At 39.2% G+C, this 21,955-nt stretch overlaps 1 protein-coding gene across 19 annotated transcripts in view; it reads right to left on the reverse strand.

Annotated features, from left to right (window-relative positions):
* Nucleotides 1-21,955, reverse strand: part of LOC122561721 (membrane-associated guanylate kinase, WW and PDZ domain-containing protein 2) — a 687,684-nt gene that overhangs the window by 15,890 nt on the left and 649,839 nt on the right. For all 19 annotated transcript variants that reach the window (XM_087999522.1, XM_087999521.1, XM_087999517.1 and 16 more), the window contains one exon: nt 15,821-15,964. In XM_087999522.1, the coding sequence (XP_087855648.1) occupies nt 15,821-15,964 (144 nt within the window). The remainder of the gene's footprint in view (nt 1-15,820; nt 15,965-21,955) is intronic.

Raw genomic sequence — 21,955 nt, forward strand, 5'->3', positions numbered from 1 at the left:
GGTCCCTGTGTATTGCTTCTCATTGACATAGCTCCAGCTCCTCAGTCAGTTTTCACCTACTCACTCACTATTACTGTAGGTTTCTGGTGGGAGCCCAAAACTCCCAGTGATAGATCAATTCAAATCCAAACAGAGCCAAATATTATATAAATGATAAGTCAACCCCCCTCTTTTCTACTCTTCTTTGATCCCTGTGTGCGTTTTTTTGACTTTCCGTGGGTTCAACATTTCCTCTGTTTGGACTAAGCCCCTCAGATGAGCTGAGCTGCCTGTCAAAGACATTTGGCACAGGCTCATGATCTGAAATTTAAAAGGAATCTACTCTTTTAAATAAAATATTGATTTTCCAGATAAACTACCAATGATTGATTGGATCATGAGAGACAAGTTAAAGGAAAGGCGATTAGTAGAGTTGAAAACACCGACATTTGAAATATATCAGGTTATTAGTATGTTTAGTGAAAAACTGGAGTTGTCCAGGCAAAGCCAGATGTCTGGTCACCTTAACAATGAAGTACCAAAGTACACTTATCAAGATGGTCGCTGACCATGGAGAGTGCCCTGAAATGTTGAGGAATTCTGGCCAAGATGGCACTGAGCTGGAGCTGCCAGGTACTTAGTCAGATTTTCATGTCAAGAATTATTGCCATCTAGTTTCTCTCCACTGCCTGGGTAAAATAGCAAGCTACATATACAGAACAACCTTGGTTATCCAAACACTAAATATCTGAATTTTGGATTATCCGAACAAATAGGAAAATTCTATTCCTCATCCCTTTAATGCATAATTTTGTAAATTTGAACAGGAATATAGAAGCAAGTATGCTTTAATAAATAATTAACTTCAAATATATACTTGAGACATGGCGTTAGAGTTAAGTCTTACCCTTTTCATAAAAAGGCTCTCCAATACTTATTCTCCCTAAGGATAAAGGTTGGTGACTATGAACACACATGAACAACAGGTGTGCAAGCCCAAACTGTGCGCTCAATAGCAAGATTCCCTCTCAACATTGACTCGCTCTGTTTTGTAAACCCAACAATATTTTTCTTCAGCTCATTCTCCAGACAGTTAAGTCAAAAAATGTGCTTACACTTTTCATTTCTGTTGCTTATTCCTCCCATTATCCCATGATAACTTTTTTTCCCAAATAAAAAGTAGTTCAATATCTTTCAGTTGTCAAGAAAATTTAATATAACATTTTTTGATGGGAGAGAGCACATAGTGAGTTAGCACATGTGAAAATAAACAGGAGGAAAATGTGACGGGAGATAATACAAGGAAAACATTACCCCCCAAAAACAATTGATGGGAGGTCAGAAACTGAAGTCAGCGAAAAAATCTTCCCTCTTTCTCGTGTTCCCCGGTATTTTGCACCTCTCTCACTCTCTCTAAGGGTTCAGCAGTTGCTTAGGAGGGAAGGACAACACTTGGTTAGTCTGAACGGCTGGATGACACCGAGCAGAAAGATGCCAGCTGCTGTTGAGGACCAGGACAAAACTGAGGAAAATGTCAGCGAACATTTCACAGATGTCAGTCAAACTCTCGCCAAAAAGTGATTTTATTTGTAAAATATCATGAATATGTAAGTAATATCCAGTGTTTGTACATATTTTATCGATTGAATGAAATAATAACTCTGTAAACATTTTTTTTACATAATTATGTTCCGAATGGCTTCCTCTGTTTATGATCAGATCAATTATCCGAACAATCAGTTATTTGAACAAAATACTCCCCACTCATCTTGTTTGGATAATCGAGGTTGTTCTGTAATGAGGTGAGATTAGGTGGTCAATGCATGCAAATAGGCCTCTCACTGCTCACTTGTGAGAGCCTTATCTCTTGCTCCTTATTAAAACCTTGAGTGGAAAATCAGACTATTTTCTCCCACGTCAAGATTCACATTTTTCAGATCTCACCATATTTTACCAATTTATTTGGGCTTGCCCACATCATTTAGGGACTGGGAAAAATCTGCTCATTAACTATTTCTTTCCTCTTAGATGCTGCTAGACATTCCAAACATTTCCAGTTTTCATTTTAGATTTCAAACACCTAAAGGTTTGAGCTTAACATCAGATTATTGTTGTTTTCATATCTTAACACTCTTCTGCAGCCAGTAATATAACAGAAGATTGTAAGAGTTTCTTTTGATATACAAAGGGCAAAAGAGAGGCAAAAGCGGGCATTGAACTGCTGGAAAATGATGCTGGAGAAGTGGTAATGGGGAAAGAAGAAATGGCACAGGAACTGAACAAGTACTTTGCGTCAGTTTTCACTTTGGAAGACATGAGGAACATTCAAAAAACTCAAGCGAATTGGGGGACAGAGGTGAATATGGTAGCTATCACCAAGGAGAAGGTGCTAGAAAAACTGAAAGGTCCATCGGTAGTTAAATCACCTTTACCAGATGGACTACACCTCAGAGCTCTGAAGGAGATAGCTGAAGAGATAGTGGAGGAGTTAGTGGTGATTCAGGAATCACTGGAGTCAGGGAGGGTCGTAGAGGACTGGAAAATCACTAATGTAAATTCCCTGTTTAAGAAGGGAGTAAGGCAAAAGACAGGAAATTACAGGTCGAGTAGCCTGTCCTCAGTCATGGCTAAGATTTTGGAGTCCATTGTGAAGGATGAGATTTCTGAATACTTGTAAGCATGTGACAAAATAGGGCAAAGTCAACTTGGTTTCATCAAGGGGAGGTCATGCTTGACAAATCTGTTAGAATTGTATGAGGAAGTAACGAGCAGATTAGTCCAAGGAGACCCAATGTATGTTATCTACTTGGATTTCCAAAAGGCCTATGACAAGATGTTGCACAGGAGGCTGCTGAATAAGATAACTGCCTATGGTGCTAGAGGCAAGGTACTAGTATGGATAGGCTGTCTGACAGAAAGCAGAGAGTGGGGATAAAAGGGTCCTACTCAGGATGGCAGCCGGTGACTAGTGGTGTTCCATAAGGGTCAGTATTGGGACCACAACTTTTCATTTTACACATTAATGATCTAGGTGAATGAACTGAGGGCCTCTGGCTAACTTTGCAGATGATATAAAGATAAGTAGTGGGGCAGGTAGTATTGAGGAAGTGGGGAGGCTGCAGAAGGATTTAGACAAGTTAGGAGAGTGGGCAAAGAAGTGGCTGATGGAATATGATGTGGGAAAATGTGAGGTCATGCATTTGGTAGGAAGATTAGAGGTTCAGACTATTTTCTAAATGGGGAGGAATTCCAGAAATCTGAAGTGCAAAGGGACTTGGGAATCCTAGTCCAGGATTCTCGTAAGGTAATCTTGTGGGTTGAGCTGGTAGTTAGAAAAGTAAATACAATGTTGGCATTTATTTCCAGAGATACTAGAATATAAAAGTAGAGATGTACTCTGAGGCTTTATAAGGCTTTGGTTAGGCCACATTTAAGAGTATTTTGTGCAATTCTGGGCCCCGTATCTCAGGAAGGATGTACTGGCCCTGGAGTGGGTCTAGAGGGGGTTCACAAGAGTGATTCCAGAATGAAAGACTTAACACATGAGGAACGTTTGAGGACTCGGTCTGTGCTTGATGGAGTTTAGAAGGATGGGGGCGGATCTAATTGAAACTGACAGAATACTGAATGGCCTGAATAGAGTGGACGTTTGGAAGATGTTTCCATTGGTAGGAGAGACTAGGACCCGAGGGCACAGCATTAGAGTAAAGAGAACACCCTTTAGACCAGAGATGAGGAGAAACTTCTGCAGCCAGAGAGTATCGAATCGATGGAATTCATTGCCATAGAAGACTGTGGAGACCAGGACATTGGGTATATTTAAGACAGAGATGGATTGATTGTCAAGGGGATCAAAGATTACAGGGAGAAAATGGGAGAGTGGGGTTGAGAAACATATTCACTATGATTGAATGATTGGGCAGACTTGATGAGCCAAATACTCCTATATCTTATGGTTTTAATATAACGAAGCACTGGTAGTATTTGTTGGCTGATTAATCTGACTAGTTACTACACAAATGCTTCATCCATGCACTTACACATCAAGAGTAACTTTGAAAATTTCAGTTCATCAACATGTATCTTGTAGATAAAATACTTTTGAAGTGTAATCACATTTGTAATGGAAGCCCACAGTGATGTCATACTTGTGGGAATTAGGGTTCAAATACTTCAATGTCCAAGTCTGCATATAGGATCACCAGATGATATGCTAAATAATTTTCTGTTGAGCATGAATACATTAAAGTGGGCCTATCATAAGGACTTTTCACTGAGAAAGGGCTGATGAATGTGTGAAATTCACTCATCCATGTCTCTGATGGTCTTGAAGATAAGTTGGTCATTTGTATTTATGAATTTGTGTTTCCAATTTTACCTGAGTGTTTAAGATTACATTACAGTGGATGTAAGAGAATATTAGAAAAAAATAAGAGCTCAATGCATTTTGCCAGCTCCATGTTGTACTATAATTTAGTAGTGAATATAGAAATTAAAGGCAGAATTAGTATAAGAACAGACAGCTGTACTCATAACTGAAACTGTGAAGTTTTACATATTTGAGCACACAAACTATTCTGTGAAATGTGGTGGCTCATTAATTATCCTGTATGGTTGAAATGCATTTGAGTTACTCTGGTGTATAAAGTAACAGGATGGGCTCGAACAGTAATGTAATACCAACCAGCTTGTATGTTTTAATAGTGTTCATAAAGGGACAAATGTTGCTCAGGACACCAGGACGATCTCCCATGCTCTCCTTTGAAATAGTCTCATGGGATTTATCCTATTCACTGAAAGGGGCAGACATGGCCTCAGCTTAATATTTTATCCAAAAAGAAAACACCTCTGACAGTGCAGCATTCCATTAGTATGGTCTGATGTCACAATCTAAATTTTGTGTTTCAGTGGAATTTGGACCCACAATCTTCTGACTCAGATGCGAGAAAGCTATTAACTAAGCTACCGCCACAGAATTAATATGGCCAAAATCACCTTTCTCAGCTCTGATTATTTTGTGATAATGGGGCTGTTTTCCCTGGAGCATCGGAGGCTGAGGAGTGACCTTATAAAATCATGAGTGGCAAGGATAGGGTAAACAGACAAGGTTTTTTTCCCTGGGGTGGGAGACTCCAGAACTAGAGGACATAGGTTTAGGGTGAGAGGGGAAAAATATAAAAGAGATCTAAGGGGCAACTTTTTGACACAGAGGGTGGTGTGTGTGTGGAATGGGCTGTCAGAGGAAGTGGTGGAGGCTAGTATAATTGCAACATTTAAAAGGCATCTGGATGGGTATATGAATAGGAAGGGTTTGGAGGGATATGGGCCGGCTGCTGGCAGGTGGGACTAGATTGGGTTGGGATATCTGGTTGGCACGGACGAGTTGGACCGAAGGGTCTGTTTCCATGCTGTACATCTCTATGGCTGTATAGGGTATTCTGTTAAGTATAACAGGTCTTATATTGGAAATTTCTTATTATCAGTGTTCGCTCTGACTATTAAGCTGTAATAGGGATTAAAAGAAATAACATCAGGATAATTGAAGTGACAAGTTTGCAGCAAACAGGAATATCTGTCAGTATATTTCAAATATTGAGAGTGCTGCACTGGAAAAGCAGGCCAGGCAGCATCCGAGCATCAGGAAAATCGACACTTTGGGCCGGAAATGGTGGGCCTGATGAAGGGCTTCTGCCCGAAATGTCAATTTTCCTGCTCCTCGGATGTTGCCTGAACTGCTGTGCTTTCCCAGCAACACACTCTCAATTCTGATTTCCAGCATCTGCAGACCTCACTGTCTCCATATTTCGGGTATTACCATGAACAACTTACATGATTCATTTTGACTTGCTGAGGACCTATCTCTGGAATTGAGCATGCTGAACTAGAATTAATTCATATATATAGCTAATATGATTCCACCATGATACATACCAGCTGTACTGAAGTTGCTTTCTGTATTTAATTAACCATTTGTATCCTGTAACTGATTCAAACTTGGAGAATAAGGTCAGGATGTGACCTAAAAGAACTGTGTGTGGGGCACTCAGGGCTCTATTATAATTTTTAATTGGATAGGTTGTTGTGTTAGAACTACTTCAAGGATAAACTGTCACAATGTAGCTTATAATCTAAAATCTAATTTAGTACAAAAGAACATATTGAATATACAGAATAATTAGTATTCTTTATATTGATCAACTGCAAGAACCACTGATATTGTTTTTATCCATCGGAAATTACATAAAATGGTCCCTTCATTGGCAGATTGAATAAATAATTAAAAGAGAGACAGGGAGTTGATGTGTTATAGTAGAGCTATTAAATATAAATAAATTTATGTAACAATGTACTACTGACTTTATCTTTTAAATTTTCATTTGGCTGACTGAATTTGACAGATTAACATGTATGATCCCATAGCCTCTTTACTGATTGAACATATTATTTATTATACTTGGCAATCCCAAATCTCTTCCAATGAATGTTGGATTAAACAACAGGAGTTTTGATTCAATCAATGTAAAGTCAAAATGATGTAAATAGCAGAATTAAACTGTTACTTTTTTACATCGCTAGTAGGAATGAACAAAGAAGAAAGCATATGTCAGGTATAGACAACAGCTATCAAGTGAATCCCTAGAAGAGTATAAAGGCAGTAGGAGGATACTTCAGAGGGAAATCAGATGGCAAAAAAGTGGTGCTACTATTTAAGAAAGGTGGTAAGGAAAAGCTAGGGAACTGTAGACCAGTGAGCCTGTGGTGGGCAGGTTGTTGGAAGGAATCCTCAGAGACAGGATATACATGTACTTGGAAAGGCAAAGACTGACTAGGGATAGTCATCATGCTTTGCGCATGGAAGACTGTGTCTTACTAATTTGAGTTTTTTGAGGAAGTAATGAAGAGGATTGATGGGGATAGAGTGATGGACATGACATTTATGGACTTCAGTAAGGCATTTGACAAGGTTCCACAACATAGACTTGTTAGTAAAGTTAGATCACAAGGAATACAGCCACTGGATACAGAACTGGTTCAAAGGTAGAAGACAGAGAGTGGTGGTAGAGGGTTACTTTTCAGACTAGAGGCCTGTGAACAATGGTGTGCTCCAAGGACTGGTGATGGGACCACCGCATTTTGTCATTTATATAAATGATTTTGATGTGAACATAGGAGGTATGGTTAGTACATTTGCAGATGACACCAAAATTGGAAGTGTCTGGACTGCGAAGGTGTTAATTCACAATACAGCGGGATCTTGATCAGATGGGTCAATAGGCTAAAGAGTGGCAGATGGAGTTTAATTTAGATAAATGTGAGGTGCTGTTTTTTGGAAAAGCAACTCAGGGCATGACTTATACACTTAATGGTAAGGTCCTGGGGAATGTTGCTGAATAAACAGACCTTGAAGTGTAGGTTCATAGTTCCTTGAAAGTGGAGTCATTGGTAGACAGGATAATGAAGAAGGCATTGATTATAGAAGTTGGGAGGTCATGTTGCAGCTGTACAGGATGTTGGATAGGCCACTTTTGGAATACCTTGTGTAATTCTAGTCTCCCTGCTACAGGAAAGATTTTGTGAAACCTGAAAAGGTTCAGAAAAGATTTACAAGGATGTTGCCAGAATTGGAGGGTTTGAGCCAAGAGGAGAGGCTGAATAGGCTGGGGCTATTTTCCATGGAGTATTGGAGGCTAAGGGGTGACATTATAGAAGTTTATAAAATCATGAGGGGCATGAACAGAGTAAACAGACATGACCATTTCCCCAGGGTGGTGGAGTCCAAAACTAAAGGGCAAAGGTTTGAAGTAGGAAGGGCAAGATTTTAAAAAGGACCCAAGAGGCAACTTCTTCACACAGAGGGTGGTACATGTATGGAATGAGCAGCCAGAGGAAGTAGTGGAGGCTGGTACAATTATAACATTAAAAAGACAGCTGAATGGGAAAATGAGTAGGAAAGGTTTCGAGGGATATGGGCCAAATGCTGGCAAATGGGATTTGATTTATTTAGGATGTCTGGTTGGCATGGATAAGTTGGACGGAAGGGTCTGTTTCCATGTTGTAGAGTTCTATGACTCCATATGGCATCCTGGTAGCATTGCTGCTTCTGAGTCAGAACGAGAAGTATTCAAACCCCACCTTAAATTGAGAATGGATCTAGAGCGAAAATCAGTGAAATCTTTGAACATAGTAGGTATGGATGTGGATGTCAGTCATCATGTGTTGAGAGAGTCCTGATACTATGTTGGACCAACCAGTCTATAGGATGGTAATGGCCATGGAAGAACCATTCATATCAGCCTGCACATCCTTGTAGCATATTGCACTATTCTAAATGGTGTGCTTGTAGAGGTATAAAAACAGTCTCCAAGCCAAATTTCAATTTGTTCAAAATAGTTGTTTTATAAACATTTTCCAATTTTTGTAAAAACACAAGGAAGGAACACATTCAATTCCTAAAATAAAGAATTACAAGCTGTCAAATGAAAAATTGGTGTGATCAAAGTAGACAGATTAATAAAATTAATCAGTGTACCATTAAAAGTAATTGGGTCTTGTATAATGCTATCTTTGTTTACAATCTCAGTTTCAAGTCAATTGCCCTTAATGAATTTTCAATTTTCCATTTCAACAATTCTTCTGTCCTCTGAATGGAATTGTTAATTTAGTTTAAATGTTTGCTAAATTGTGACTTGCGTTAGCTCATATCTGCAAGGGAGCCTGAATGAGTTGGACAGTAGAATAATGGCTTCTTTTTTGCCATTTTCCCCTTTTTCTTTGACTGAATATTGATATTGCTAAAGCTCATTATACCACAGTATCAGAGCAAATGCAAGAATATGAAATTAAAGTGATCACAACAATTCATACTACAGGAGAAAATGTTGCTTGATCACAATCTGTATTCAATTAGGAGAAAGTGAGGATTGGAGATCAGAGTCGAGAGTGTGGTGCTGGAAAAGCACAACAGGTCAGACAGCATCTGAGGACCAGAAGAATCAATGTTTTGGGCATACAGGAATGAGGCTTGTGAGCCAAGGGGGTAGAAAGCTAAATGGGATGGGGGTGGGGCGGGGGAGGGGAAGGTAGCTGAGAATGCAATAGATAGATGAAGGTGGGGGTAATGTTGAGAGGTCAGAGAGGTATCCGTTCCACCCACCTCTCTGACCTCTCACCATTACCCCCACCTTCATTTATCTATTGCATTCTCAGCTACCTTCCCTCCACCCCCCTGCCCCACCCCCATCCCATTTAGCTCTCTACCCTCTTGGCTCACAAGCCTCATTCCTGATGAAGGGCTTATGCCCAAAATGTTGATTCTCCTGCTCCTCGGATGCTGCCTGATCTGCTGTGCTTTTCCAGCACCACACTCTCGACACAGTCTGTATTCAACAGCTCTACGATTACAAAGCCCAAAATGCCCTCCATTAAGATGTGATCCTATGATTGGGCAGCAATTGCTCTCTTCATGCTCACCAAGACATGAAGAGAGACCCTAGTTTTTTATATTTTGAAAGTAATGCCTTCCTTTAACTTTTAAAATGGACTCTTGCTGGATTTAAAATGGCTGTTATCAAACACAGAATTGTGCAGTGGTTGCTTCTAGAAATTTCAAGCAACTACTAAGACAAAAGCTAACTCATCTCTGAGGAATTTTGCAACTCCCATTTGTATGAACATTTTAGTCAAACCTAGACAAAGGAGCAACTAAGCAGTTCTAAACGAAGAACAAGACTGAAATGGATTACAGCTAGGGTTGTGTAGCAGCCCCATAGTTATCTTTTACAACACACAATGGTTTTGATGAGAGACATCAAAACTACCTCGTTATGTTGAATGGAACCCTGTCACATTGCTGAAACCTTTAGCTTTTGAACAGCTTTCAGAATGAAGCTCTGAATCCTTCTCTGAGACTATTTTTAAAATCTGAACCAACAAGCAGCTCCCACTTCAGCTAAGACCTGCCTGTACTCTTGACCTCTATTTAAACACGATTTCCAGGAAGAATCCTGTATTTCCCCTTAAATGTGAAGTAATTCCTCATCTGTAGGAATCATGTTTTTACGTTTTCAACATCATACAATTTGGAAGCCTAATTTTCAATACTATTTAATAACAATAGTTTGTATTTTAGCAACAATTAAGCAGAGTAAAACAATGCTGTCATTATAACGTACTGTATGAAATGACTTACTTTGACAAATGCCATGGAAGATTATGAAGATGAACAAGGGTGTAATATAAAGATGCAAATTTTCAACACATTGTTCATCTATGATCTACAAGTTGGGCAAAGGGCATTCATTACACCCTTGTTCACAGACTTTCAATGGGATTTTTCACTTCAACCTGTGATGATTGAAGTTCATAAAACCACAACATTGTTAACAAGGAATTTAGCCTGGGACAAACAGCTGTGTATCTCTTGAACCAGGAAGTGAGAGAATACTTGTACATAAAGTGTGGGAAAGGAAGATGCAATTGAGAAAGAGATAATTAAAATCTAAAATAATGAAAATTACTCTTGTAAAAGATCATTTTAAGATCTTTTACAAGAGAGCAGATGAATGCAAAAGAACTGGCGGTCTGAAGTGCATATACTTTAATGCAAGGAGTATAGTGGGTAAGGCAGATGAACTTAGGGCTTGGATTGGTGCCTGGGAATATGACTCTATTGCAATCACAGAGACTTGGTTGACGGAAGGACATGATTGGCAACTAAATGTTCCAGGATATAGATGCTTCAGACAGGGCAGGGAGGGAAGTAAAAGGAGAGGGGGGGGGGAGGAGTTGCATTGCTGGTCAGGAATGATGTCACGGCTGTGCTAAAGGAGGACACTATGGAGGGATTGAACAGTGAGGCATTATGGGTAGAGCTGAGAAATAAAAAGGGTGCAGTTACATTGTTGGGGCTGTATTACAGGCCTCCCAAAAGTGAGCATGAGGTAGACGAGAAAATAGGTAAACAGATTATGTAAAGATGGTGAGGCAACAGGGTGGTGGTGATGGGAGATTTTAATTTTCCCAACATTGACTTAGTGTCAGAGGTCTGGATGGGGCAAAATTTGTAAGAAGCATCCAGGAAAGTTTTCTAGAGCTGTATGTCAATAGTCCGACGAGGGAAGGGGCCATATTGGACGTGGTGTTGGGGAATGAGCCAGGCCAGGTGGTAGAAGTTGCAGTGGGGGATTTCTTTGGGAATAGTGACCACAATTCTGTAAGTTTTAGAATACTTGTAGACAAAGATGAGAGTGGCCCTTAGGGAAAAGTACTAGACTGGGCCAAGGCCAATTATATCAAAATTTGGCAGGAGCTTGGAGATGTGGACTGGGAGTAGCTATTTGAAGGAAAATCTACATTTGATATGTGGGAGGTTTTCAAAGATAGGTTGACAATAGTGCAGGATAGGCATGTTCCTTTGAAAACAAGGAATAGGCAAGGCAAGGTTCATGAACCATGGATGACAGGAGACATTGTGCGACTAGCCAAGAGGAAAAGGGAAGCATACATCAGGTTTAGGCAGCTAAGAACAGAACAGGCCTTGGAGGAATATTGGGAGAGTAGGACCAACCTTAAACAGGGAATCAAGAGGGCTAAAAGTGGTCATGAAATAACTTTAGTGAGCAGAGTTAAGGAGAATCCCAAGGCCTTTTATTCTTATATAAGAAACAAAAGGGTAATTAGAGAAAGGGTTGTTCCACTAAAGGATAAGCAATGAAGGCTGTGAGTCGAACCTGAGAAAATAGGTGAGATTCTCAATGATTACTTTGCATCACTGAGGAGAGGGACATGATGAATGTTGAGATTAGAGATAGAAATTTGATTACCTGGATCACGTTGACAAAAGGAGGGAAGATGTGTTGGGTAGGCTAAAAGATATTAAGGTGGACAAATCCTCAGGGCCGGATGGATCTATCCCAGGTTGCTGAAGGAGGAGAGAGAGAAAATAGCTGGGGTCCTGACAGATATCTTTGTAGCATCCTTAACCACAGGTGAGGTGCCAGAGGACTAGAGGGCTGCTCATGTTGTTACCCCTGTACAAGGGGAGTAGGGGTATTTCAGGTAACTACAGACCAGTGAGCCTTACATCAGTGGTGGGAAAGTTGCTGGAGAATGTACTGAGGGATAAAATCTATTTATATTTTGAAAAGAATGGGCTTATCAGTGATAGAGAACATGGTTTTGTGTGGGGGAGATCATGCCTTACCAACTTAATAGAGTTCTTTGAGGAAGTGACCAAGTTGATAGATGAAAGAAGGGCTGTAGATGTCATATATATGGACTTTAGTAAGGCATCTGATCAGGTTCCCCATGATAAACTAATGGAGAAAGTGAAGTCACATGGTGTGCAGGGTGTTCTAGCTAGGTGGATAAGGAACTAGTTGAGCAACAGGAGACAGAGAGTAGTAGTTGAAGGGAGTTTCTCAAAATGGAGAAAGAACACCAGTGGTGTTCCACAGGGATCAGTGCTGGGGCCACTGTTGTTTGTGATATACATAAGTGATCTGGAAGATGGCATTGTTGGTCTGATCAGTAGGTTTGCAGATGCCACAAAGATTGGTGGAGTAGCAGAATGCATAGGGAACTGTCAAAGAATACAGGAGAATATAGATAGACTGGAGAGTTGGGCGGAGAAGAGGCAGATGGAGTTCAATCCAGGCAAATGTGAGATGATGCATTCTGGGAAGTCTAATTCTAGAGCAAACTATACTGTAAATGGAAGAGCCTTGGGAAAAGTTGATGAGCAGGGAGATCTGGGAGTTCAGGTCCACTATACCCTTAAGGTGGCTGCACAGGTGGATAGAGTGGCCAAGAAGGCATATGGTATGCTTGCCTTCATCGGATGGGGTATTGAACATAAGATCTGGCAGGTCATGTTAAAATTGTACAAGACTTTACTTTGGCCATATTTAAAATAATGTGTACAGTTCTGGTCATCACACTACTAAAAAGATGTGGACACTTTGGAGAGGGTGCAGTGAAGGTTTACGAGGATGTTGCCTGGTATGGAAGGTGCTAGCTATGAAGGGAGGTTGAGTAGGTTAGGATTGTTTTCATTAGAAAAAAGGAGATTGAGGGGGATCTGATTGAGGTCAAAATCATGAAGGGTATAGACAGGGTAGATAGAGACAAGCTTTTTCCCAGGGTGAGGGATTCAATAATGAGAGGTCATGTGTTCAAGGTGAGAGGTGAAAAGTTTAAGGGGGATACATGCGGAAAGTACTTTGGTACATGTCTGGAGCGTGTTGTCAGCAGACGTAGTAGGGGCAGCCAAGGTAGATTCATTTAAGGTGCATCTGGACAGATGCATGACTAGTTGGGGAGCAGAGGAATACAGATGCTTAAGAATTGGGCGATAGGTTTAGACAGTGGATTTGGATTGGCTCAAGCTTGGAGGGCCGAAGGGCCTGTTCCTGGGCTGTAAGTTTTCTTTGTTCGTTGTTCTTCATTTTTAATGTCACATAGATAGGTTGGTAGCAATTAAGACCTATTGCATTTACAAACTGGAATAGACAAACCCTAACATTTTCTGCCATGCTTAATGGGTATCGTAAATGCCGTTTTCTTTCCTGTATTTTTAATTGTTGATTGAAATGAGAACAAAACTATTTTAAAAACCAAGGATTCTTGAAGGATTGCTACACATTTTAAAGACAAACAACGTGACACTCATTGTAAATTGGGCTGTTCAAACAATTAGGTATGTCTACTTTGCAGATAAGCTGCAGCCAAAGGATATGTACAAATGAAAATTTGGTTAGCACCAAGTAGCTGATTGGTTTGTAGACAAGTGAACAGTTATCAATTAGAATTATCTGCTTACCAACAACTATGTGCTTGGCTCTCAGTGGCTGAACAGCTTGGTTTTGTGAATATTTTAGAAGAGATCATTGGACCTCAAGAGGAGAATAAACTGTTTTTGCTTTGTAGTAAAAAGCATCTCAAACCTGAAGATAACCACTTTGTTTCCCCTTTCCAGTTGCAGTAAGCTGAGACTTTTAATTGATAAGTGACAGAATGTTGAGTGGGAACCAGCCACCCTGGGCCAGGTGAAAGCATCTGGAGAGGGTAAACCAAGAAGCATAGGAATCACCTCAGTAAATCTTGGACAGCGACTAGTGCACTGCCTTCCCAGTCTTTCCTGCTGCCAAGAACATCCATGTTGTTTTGTTTTACCCCATCTGTGTCAGTCTGCATGTGGTGTAGAGGGGGAGAGTGTAAGGGCGTTTAAATTTTTAACTCGTAGAATTATAGGTTGTTGGCTCATAATTATTTAATTAAAAGTTCAAATCTATTTATTTGTAATAAATAGCCATGTTCTTGTTAAGTACAGAAACATATGTAATCTGGTCCGTGTTTTCCATTAAGCTAGATCTGAAAATCAGACAATTTAGGGAATTCTGTGTACTTGTCAAAACCTTTAACTTTTGTGATGACGCTGGAGATAGTGGGGCTTGATTTCCAATTAGGTTACCCAGTGAGGTATAACAGTAGTTATCATACAAGTTTACCTTGAGACCTGACTATTCCAAACCTGGCCAGCCTTAACAATTATCTTCCTTATGCATCTGCACATAGTTTCTCCTCTCTGCCTTCTGTGCATCATCTTCATATCAGTCCGTGAAGAACTACGACCATTCCATGGAAAGCTGGCAATTGCCTGACAGGCCCTTGGACTCCTCTAACCTCCATGTCATAGTCCAGTACCATTCCCTTGTGAACTCAAACTTCTACTAATCTTCCACTCACTCTGCTGTAACAGAAGTCAGTCAAAATCACCTCACCTGAAATTTGAAGAGATATTTTGAAATTCACTGCAGCCTGTGCTGGTAGATGTGTGAGTTGAGAGAGGTGAAAAGATATCATCTGCTTCCAGGGGCACAGCCTCGCATTCAAGGAGAAGTATTTTGACCAATCTTTCAAAAGATTCAAGCTTCTGCAGCATCAGTACTAGTAGTGCTACTGACCTGAAGGTTGTGACCTACACACCTACTTTGTATTCAGATGTTTTTAGTGCTTTAATCCAGTTTGAACAGTTACTTTGCAAGATTCCTGCTGCAAGTTTACTGCCACTTTGCAGATATATCAGATAGTGTGGGCACTGTTTTGAATTATAAAGGAGAAAATGTTCAAAGTACTGTCTTATAAATTATGTCCTTTGCAGTTCCACAACAAGTATAATATTCTGCAGTATTTGTGCACATAGTCTCCATAAAGGTTTATAAAAGATGATTGACACTTTATTTAAATATAAAATGCTGCTTAATCTTGATGGTCCATTTGGTAAATGCACTAGCATGCGATATACTAACTATAGCTATAAGTTCCTTGGCCAATCCATAGTCTTAATGGAGGAACATAACAGGTTCTGATATTCCCTATCATAAGGGAAGAAATTAGAGAATTTGAGACAGTAAGGACTGCGGATACTGAAAGTCAGAGTCAACAGATATGCAGCTGGAAAAGCACAGCAGATCAGACAACATCTGAGGAGCAGGTAAGTCAATATTTCAGGCTGAAACCCTTCATTACGAAATCAGGTTACCCACTAAGTACTGCTAATATGTATCTTGATATCACATAAGCCATAGCACCATTTATGATATTTTTAAAATAGCATCATTTGTACAGTAAAATAAGAAATGCTGTGCTTTTTATTTCAGTCCATTTAGCAGATTTCATGCTAGCAGTGACACTTAAATATTGCGCCTTGAAGCAATGATAGAGTCTTAGTTGATTTTATATCTTCTGAATGCCTCTTGCATAAAATCCACATTGCAGTGAAACCACAATGTTTGATTGCTGCAACAAAAGTGACTGAATCAAAAAGAAATTGCTGACTTACTCTCATTCTCCCATTTCTGATTGCTGGGCCATCTTCTGCTAAACGCAGCACATAGAGATCCATTTTGTACTCTCGTCCTCCACGAATACTAAATCCAAATCCTTTGGTACCTTTCTCCAGATCAACCGTAAAATAATCAAAATCCTATATATAAACATAAAGTAAGAATAAACTATATTTAAACCCTGATACTCAGTATGCTGTTTGAACAGTTTATTTAACCAAACAGTTCGGAATGTTCAGCCTGTATTGAAACAACAAAACTCTAAAATCAAAAGATTTAGTTCCTGACATTTAGAAATGTATCAGTGCAAGGATAATGGTTAGGTTAACTATAGGTCAACTCAGTATGAATATTACTTGTTATCTTATTCTGTACTCACCCTTAATCAAGTCTATAATTTTTGTACTAATAGACTTACATGGTCAGTTCACACTCCTTGCAAGGATATAATAAAGCTAAACAAAAATTATACCTCCTTTCCTCAAAGACTTTCAGGATATTAAAGTTACATGGTGAAACGCTCATGCCATAAATCAGCTGAAGAGTTAGTTAAAGAGAATATCAACCATATAGGTGCTCTGTGGACTTATGTACAACTTTCACTCCATATAATATAATGCACGTCAGGAGTGATAATTAATGAAGCAAGTGTGTGGCAGATATAATCAATGGTTAGTAGCAAATCATAAATACTATTTAAAATATTTTAGCAAATATTTGATTTTTCCAAATGTGGATGTTGAACAATCCTTCACTTTTAATATTTTCTATTGACTACACATGCAAGAAGAACAATGTAACAAGTGCAGTAAAATTTCTAAAGGAAATATGACAAATCAAATGCTTCATTAATGTTAAAATATTTGCTTGATAATTTTGACAGCCTTCCATAAAAGCAAGAATTTCCAATCAGGTATTGAAGTAATAGATTTAAAATTTGCATGCAAAGCTTTCAGGTTAATTTTGTATTAGTTGCAACTGTTTTGTCCTCAGAATCATAAAACCAGAAATAAAATCTGATGACAAGGTTTTGACTCAAACATTTTATGTGATAAATGAATTTGGATTTCAGCAAGATTTAGAAATAAGTGAGCTATGAACCAGTATGAGAATAAACTTTATGATTGGTTCAGGGAAATCAAGAAGGGAAAGGTTAAAGCAATATCTAATGCTTCTTTTGGGACAAATGGTGGGAAAGGCTTACCATTCACACTCTATCCTATCAGCAATAATTTTACATTACCTGATATCATTATATCTTTAAGTAGGCATTATTCAATCATACATCAAATATGGTATTTGCCCATAACTGTATAAGATGTTATTGCATAAAAAAAACTTTGCTGCTTTTATTTCTGTTTTTAATTACATATTATTTTACATGCATTTGTTTACTTATATCATTTTCTTAATTAGTTATGTTTAATGTCTCTTAATTCATCTCACATGTAATAATCAGTCATTAGTATTAAGTCATGTGGCATTATCTGGAATTATTAATACTCAACTTTCATGAATAGTTAGCTATGCAGTGATGGTACTAATTACTCCAATGTCACTTCTTTAAAAAAAGTCATTTTTGAGATTTGGAAGGGACTAGCATTCATTGCTCATTACGAATTGCCCTTTACAAGTTGACGATGAGTAGCCTTCACATAGTGGTACTGCACATTAACATATTTATTTAAATGTGACTACTTAATTCTGTTATCTCATTTCCAGGAAAATGGTTTTACTTCATTAAAAAATTTAAAAGTTAAAAAAAAGGAAAACAATAGAATGATTGTTATTTCAGTGCACTGAAGATGCAAAAGAACAGGAAGATTTGGAACAGCACAGCTATCATAGTAATCACTAACTTTCTTTATCCTTCAAATAAATCATCTTTGTTGCGTTTTTATCCAACATGTAATTTACCTTTCCATTCATTTCCAACAAAGATGTGAGCAACAACCTATTGTCAATAGATGTTGAGCCAGAGAAGCACAGCAAATCAGACAGCATCAGAATCCCGATGAAGGGTCACGGCCTGAAATGTCAACTTTCCTGTTCCTCTGATTCTGTCTGACTTGCTGTGCTTCTGCAGCTCCAAGTCTATTGACTCTGGTATTCAGCATCTGCTGTCCTTACTTTCTTCAAGTGACAACCTATTGGCAGTCTTTAACAATGAGCAACCCATGCGCAGGCCCATGCCAGCCTGCCATGAGTCAAGTCCTCACACTGCAGCTTCCATGAGTTGATCCATGGAGATGAAACTAACCCTGTGATATACATAAATTAGGTAGAAGATAACTTGTATTCAAAATGTTCTCTCATAGAGAAAATACAACATATTTGATCATTGATTTAGCAAACAATAACTTTTAGAACAGTTGGAATATTTTATTAGGGACACCCATTTGGGAGGAAGAGAAAATCTGAAGGCCATGCACCTGAGCTACTTTTATGACCAACTATATAGCAGCAGTATGGATGCTTAGTCACAAAAACTGTAGCTCTTTCTCATAAGCAGAAAGGTATCTTCTATGGGGAGACTCCATGAAGGGATTGCAAATCAAAATCAAGTAACTTGGGCAAAAAGAAAAAGTGAAGTGAATCTACTTATACCTGAAATTCACTTTCTTCACAGAGGCTACACTGTTCAATGTCTTATAAATGAAGTTCATGAATTGTGGATACAACTAATATATATATATAACTTCACATTCAGTGAGTTAGGAAATAGTGAACAGAGCTAGCAGAAAGAATTGCCATTTCAAAGCTATGTCTCTAGCTCATGGTCTGTAATGAGCATCTATTTCTAGTATTTACAAATGTAAAGGGTTGAAAGTTAGTCAATCAGCATGTTCATTTACAGGTCATGTTGGAACTTGTTTTCTGACCTGTACTGTACACTTAGAGAAATCTGCATGCCGAGATTGTGACATCATTTTATGGGCTTTCCAATATAGTGGGTATGAGGAATAAAAACGATTTTCCAAAATTTTACATTCTTTTTTTAAATAATGCTGTACCTTGGGCATTTGTTTTCTGAAAATAACCACATTGTTAACAAAGTGACAGATTGACAAGTTCAGCTGAAACAGTATAAAGTTGAAGGGCTGAACTTTGCCAAAAATTGGCTCAGTACTAACGTCTGGGTCCTTCATGGGTGGTTTGTCATAGTGAGTTCTAACAAGATATCTCTTACAGTTCTCCATTGTTCACCTCTTTTTGTTTGCACCACAGCTCTAGGACATCTCACTTATCCTATCATGTGATCACCAATTGTGGAAGTGCTCACCACTGCTGGGATAATCTGAGAATCTTGGCTCTGGCCATTTAAAGGCCAACCATGCACCAAATCAAGTGTGCCAGCCAGGAGCTGTCCTTCACGCGCATGTAGTGGGAGGGGGATGAAAAAGCAACACTGTTGGTGACATTTAGCTGGCATGGGTGATACTTTATTCTAAATAAAGCTCACATTTATAAATGTATTGTTATGTTACAGTCACCTGTCTGATCAACAGTCTTCATAACAGCAGTTACAAGAATCAAGCTATGCATACTATACATCCTTAACACAGCAATATGTTTTAACTCTGTCTAAAAAGTGTTGCTGTTTCCCAAACACCCAGCATAGCATAACATCTTCTCACTGTTCAACGTTGGAGCTTTCCATGCTGGAAAACCTTCAAACAGTTGAAAACATTAACTTATATTGAACAACAGCAAAAGTGAAGAAAACAGAAACTAACAAAAAGGTTATTTTTGTTTTAGGAGAATGAACTGGGAACTCTTGCCTTTTTAGCAACAACAAATTTAAAATCATTGAATGATCACTACATCTAGCTCACAGCTACTGGAACTGGCTGTCAATTAAGTCCTATCTGACTTATGTGCCCAACCTTATACAGCTCTGCCATGCTGAACATGATGTTACTCTAACATAATTCCCTCATCTTCCTCCTCAGAAGACCACTGCTGCTGTCCCAGCTCTTCAATATCCATCAAATCCCCTCTGACAGAGCACAGCATGCTCGAATTATGTAGCAAACTTTGTTTGGACTGTACTTCAAGGCACCCCAAGACTTATCCAAACATCATAACCTTATCCTCAGAGGCTCATTATCTGGTCAAGATTACCCTGGTCAAAAAAATGGACTTCATCACATCCACGTTCATCACATCCATGTCAGGGGGTTGTGTTAACTGAGTGTTCAACCATGGTTACATCAGGTAGCCCTAGTCTCCCAGAGCCTTAAAATAAAACAGGAACATGAAAATTATTGAGGACACAGGTTCCAGATACATGGTGCAGACTTAAGATGAGGTACCAATGGTAACAGATGACTTGTACATTGAAGGAATGAATCATATTTTTGTTGAAGAAGTAAGCTGTTATGAAATAGTGCTGTCAATGTAATATGTATACAATCTATAACACCCTTTGCCTGGGGGAGGGTAGCTACATGGATAAATCCTTTTGCCTGGGCTACAGCACTGAGCTTATCATTATGAGGAACTGAGATGAAGTGGTGTGATCTGGCACAAATTATATCAGTAACAACCTTGAAACATTTGTGGGTTGAGAATTAAGAGATGACACGAAGGTACCAAGTGAATCCTTTTAAATATCCAGTTACATAAAAATTTAGTGCAGGTGACAGCCAGGATAGAATGGCCACCCATTCCTTCAGGATGTAAGCATGCTCCAACACATCTGGCACATCTGCGTGTTGCCTCCAATCCCCACAATTGACTCCCCAACTTCCTTACCACAGCAGTGGCCAATGATAACTCCTTTTGACTTCGAATGAGCACACACCTAGGAATGACCATGGCCCACTTGCTCACTGAAATGGACAGCCCCAAGTGATGAGTCACTAAGGAACTGATAGAGTTCTCCACAGCTCTCCGACTTACTTACTGTGAATTCCTGGACTGACTTAACGGAATCTTTACGAGCTACCATGGCCATTTCTTGGTGGAATAGAACCTCTGATCCTTAACACCCCAAGTATTCAACTAATCACAGTTAGTCTGGACTGAGATCAGACGCTGCACTTGACTGCGACGGATGCCTAATTGACACCAGACCTCTTCGACTTGACCAAGGTCTACTCTCCTTAGATTTAGAGACATAGCCATTAGCCATTAGTGTTTGCCATATAGGCTGCTGACATTGTTGTGGCACTGTGCTGTACAACATGTTCACCCCTTAGATTGATCACTGCTGACAATGAGGATATGCTGTCTCGCTTTGTATTAGCACCCAATGGCAAGGCAACACAGAAATAATGTGAACCTGTAACTTCTGAATGAGGTGACAAAAAGGAAAAAAAAAATGCAAGTCAAGGCAAGATGTGGCAGAAAAGGCTGAGAGCATTCACCCAGGTCCAATCCATGAGATGGGTGCTCAACCCTCCATGCAAAATGGATTAGCGGCAGCATTAGAAAGAAAGATGGTGATGTACTCCAAACTGCAGAACTGTAGAGGATTCTCAGTGAGTCAGAGGTGTGTCGTGAGGATGCGATAAGGCTGGTGAACATCCAATATCAACCACCATGGGTGGGGATGCAGATGGTTGCTGCTCAGTGTGTGTAACTTGAAATGATGGGGGCTCAGAGAATCCAAATACGTGGTCTGACTTCTTTGTCAGGAATTGTTGTGATATAGTTTTCTCTGGGAGAAAAGGAAAATGCACAGAAATGTGCTGAGATTAGGTACTAATGACATGTTAATGCACACAAACAGACCTATTTGCATTCGCTAGCAACATGTGTATCTTGCCATGCATATCTTGGTTGCAAAGATGTGACAATGTTTTTTGACATCAAGAATGTCATTTTTTTCTAGCTGTACTTTGTTAACTGACTTACTACTGCTCATGTTGTTCAGGGGCTGAGAAAATTCAACCCAAAATTACAATTGCTGGAAATCTGGAATTAAAATAGAAGTAACTACAAAGATACAGATGAATTGCTGGCATATGAAACTAGCTACGTTGGAATGACATTTTGATTGTAGATTTTTAATATTAAATCTACAGATTATCCTATCTTTTCACCTGTTACAGGCTTACAGCAGTTCTGGTTTCATTTTAACTGACACTACATAGCTCTGTTCTTGAGCTTTTTGAAAATATGAG

The sequence above is a fragment of the Chiloscyllium plagiosum genome, unplaced genomic scaffold (genome assembly GCF_037043375.1).
Source record: "Chiloscyllium plagiosum isolate Xiang-an unplaced genomic scaffold, Cpla_swu_hap1 HiC_scaffold_23, whole genome shotgun sequence".
Taxonomy (NCBI): Eukaryota; Metazoa; Chordata; class Chondrichthyes; order Orectolobiformes; family Hemiscylliidae; genus Chiloscyllium; species Chiloscyllium plagiosum.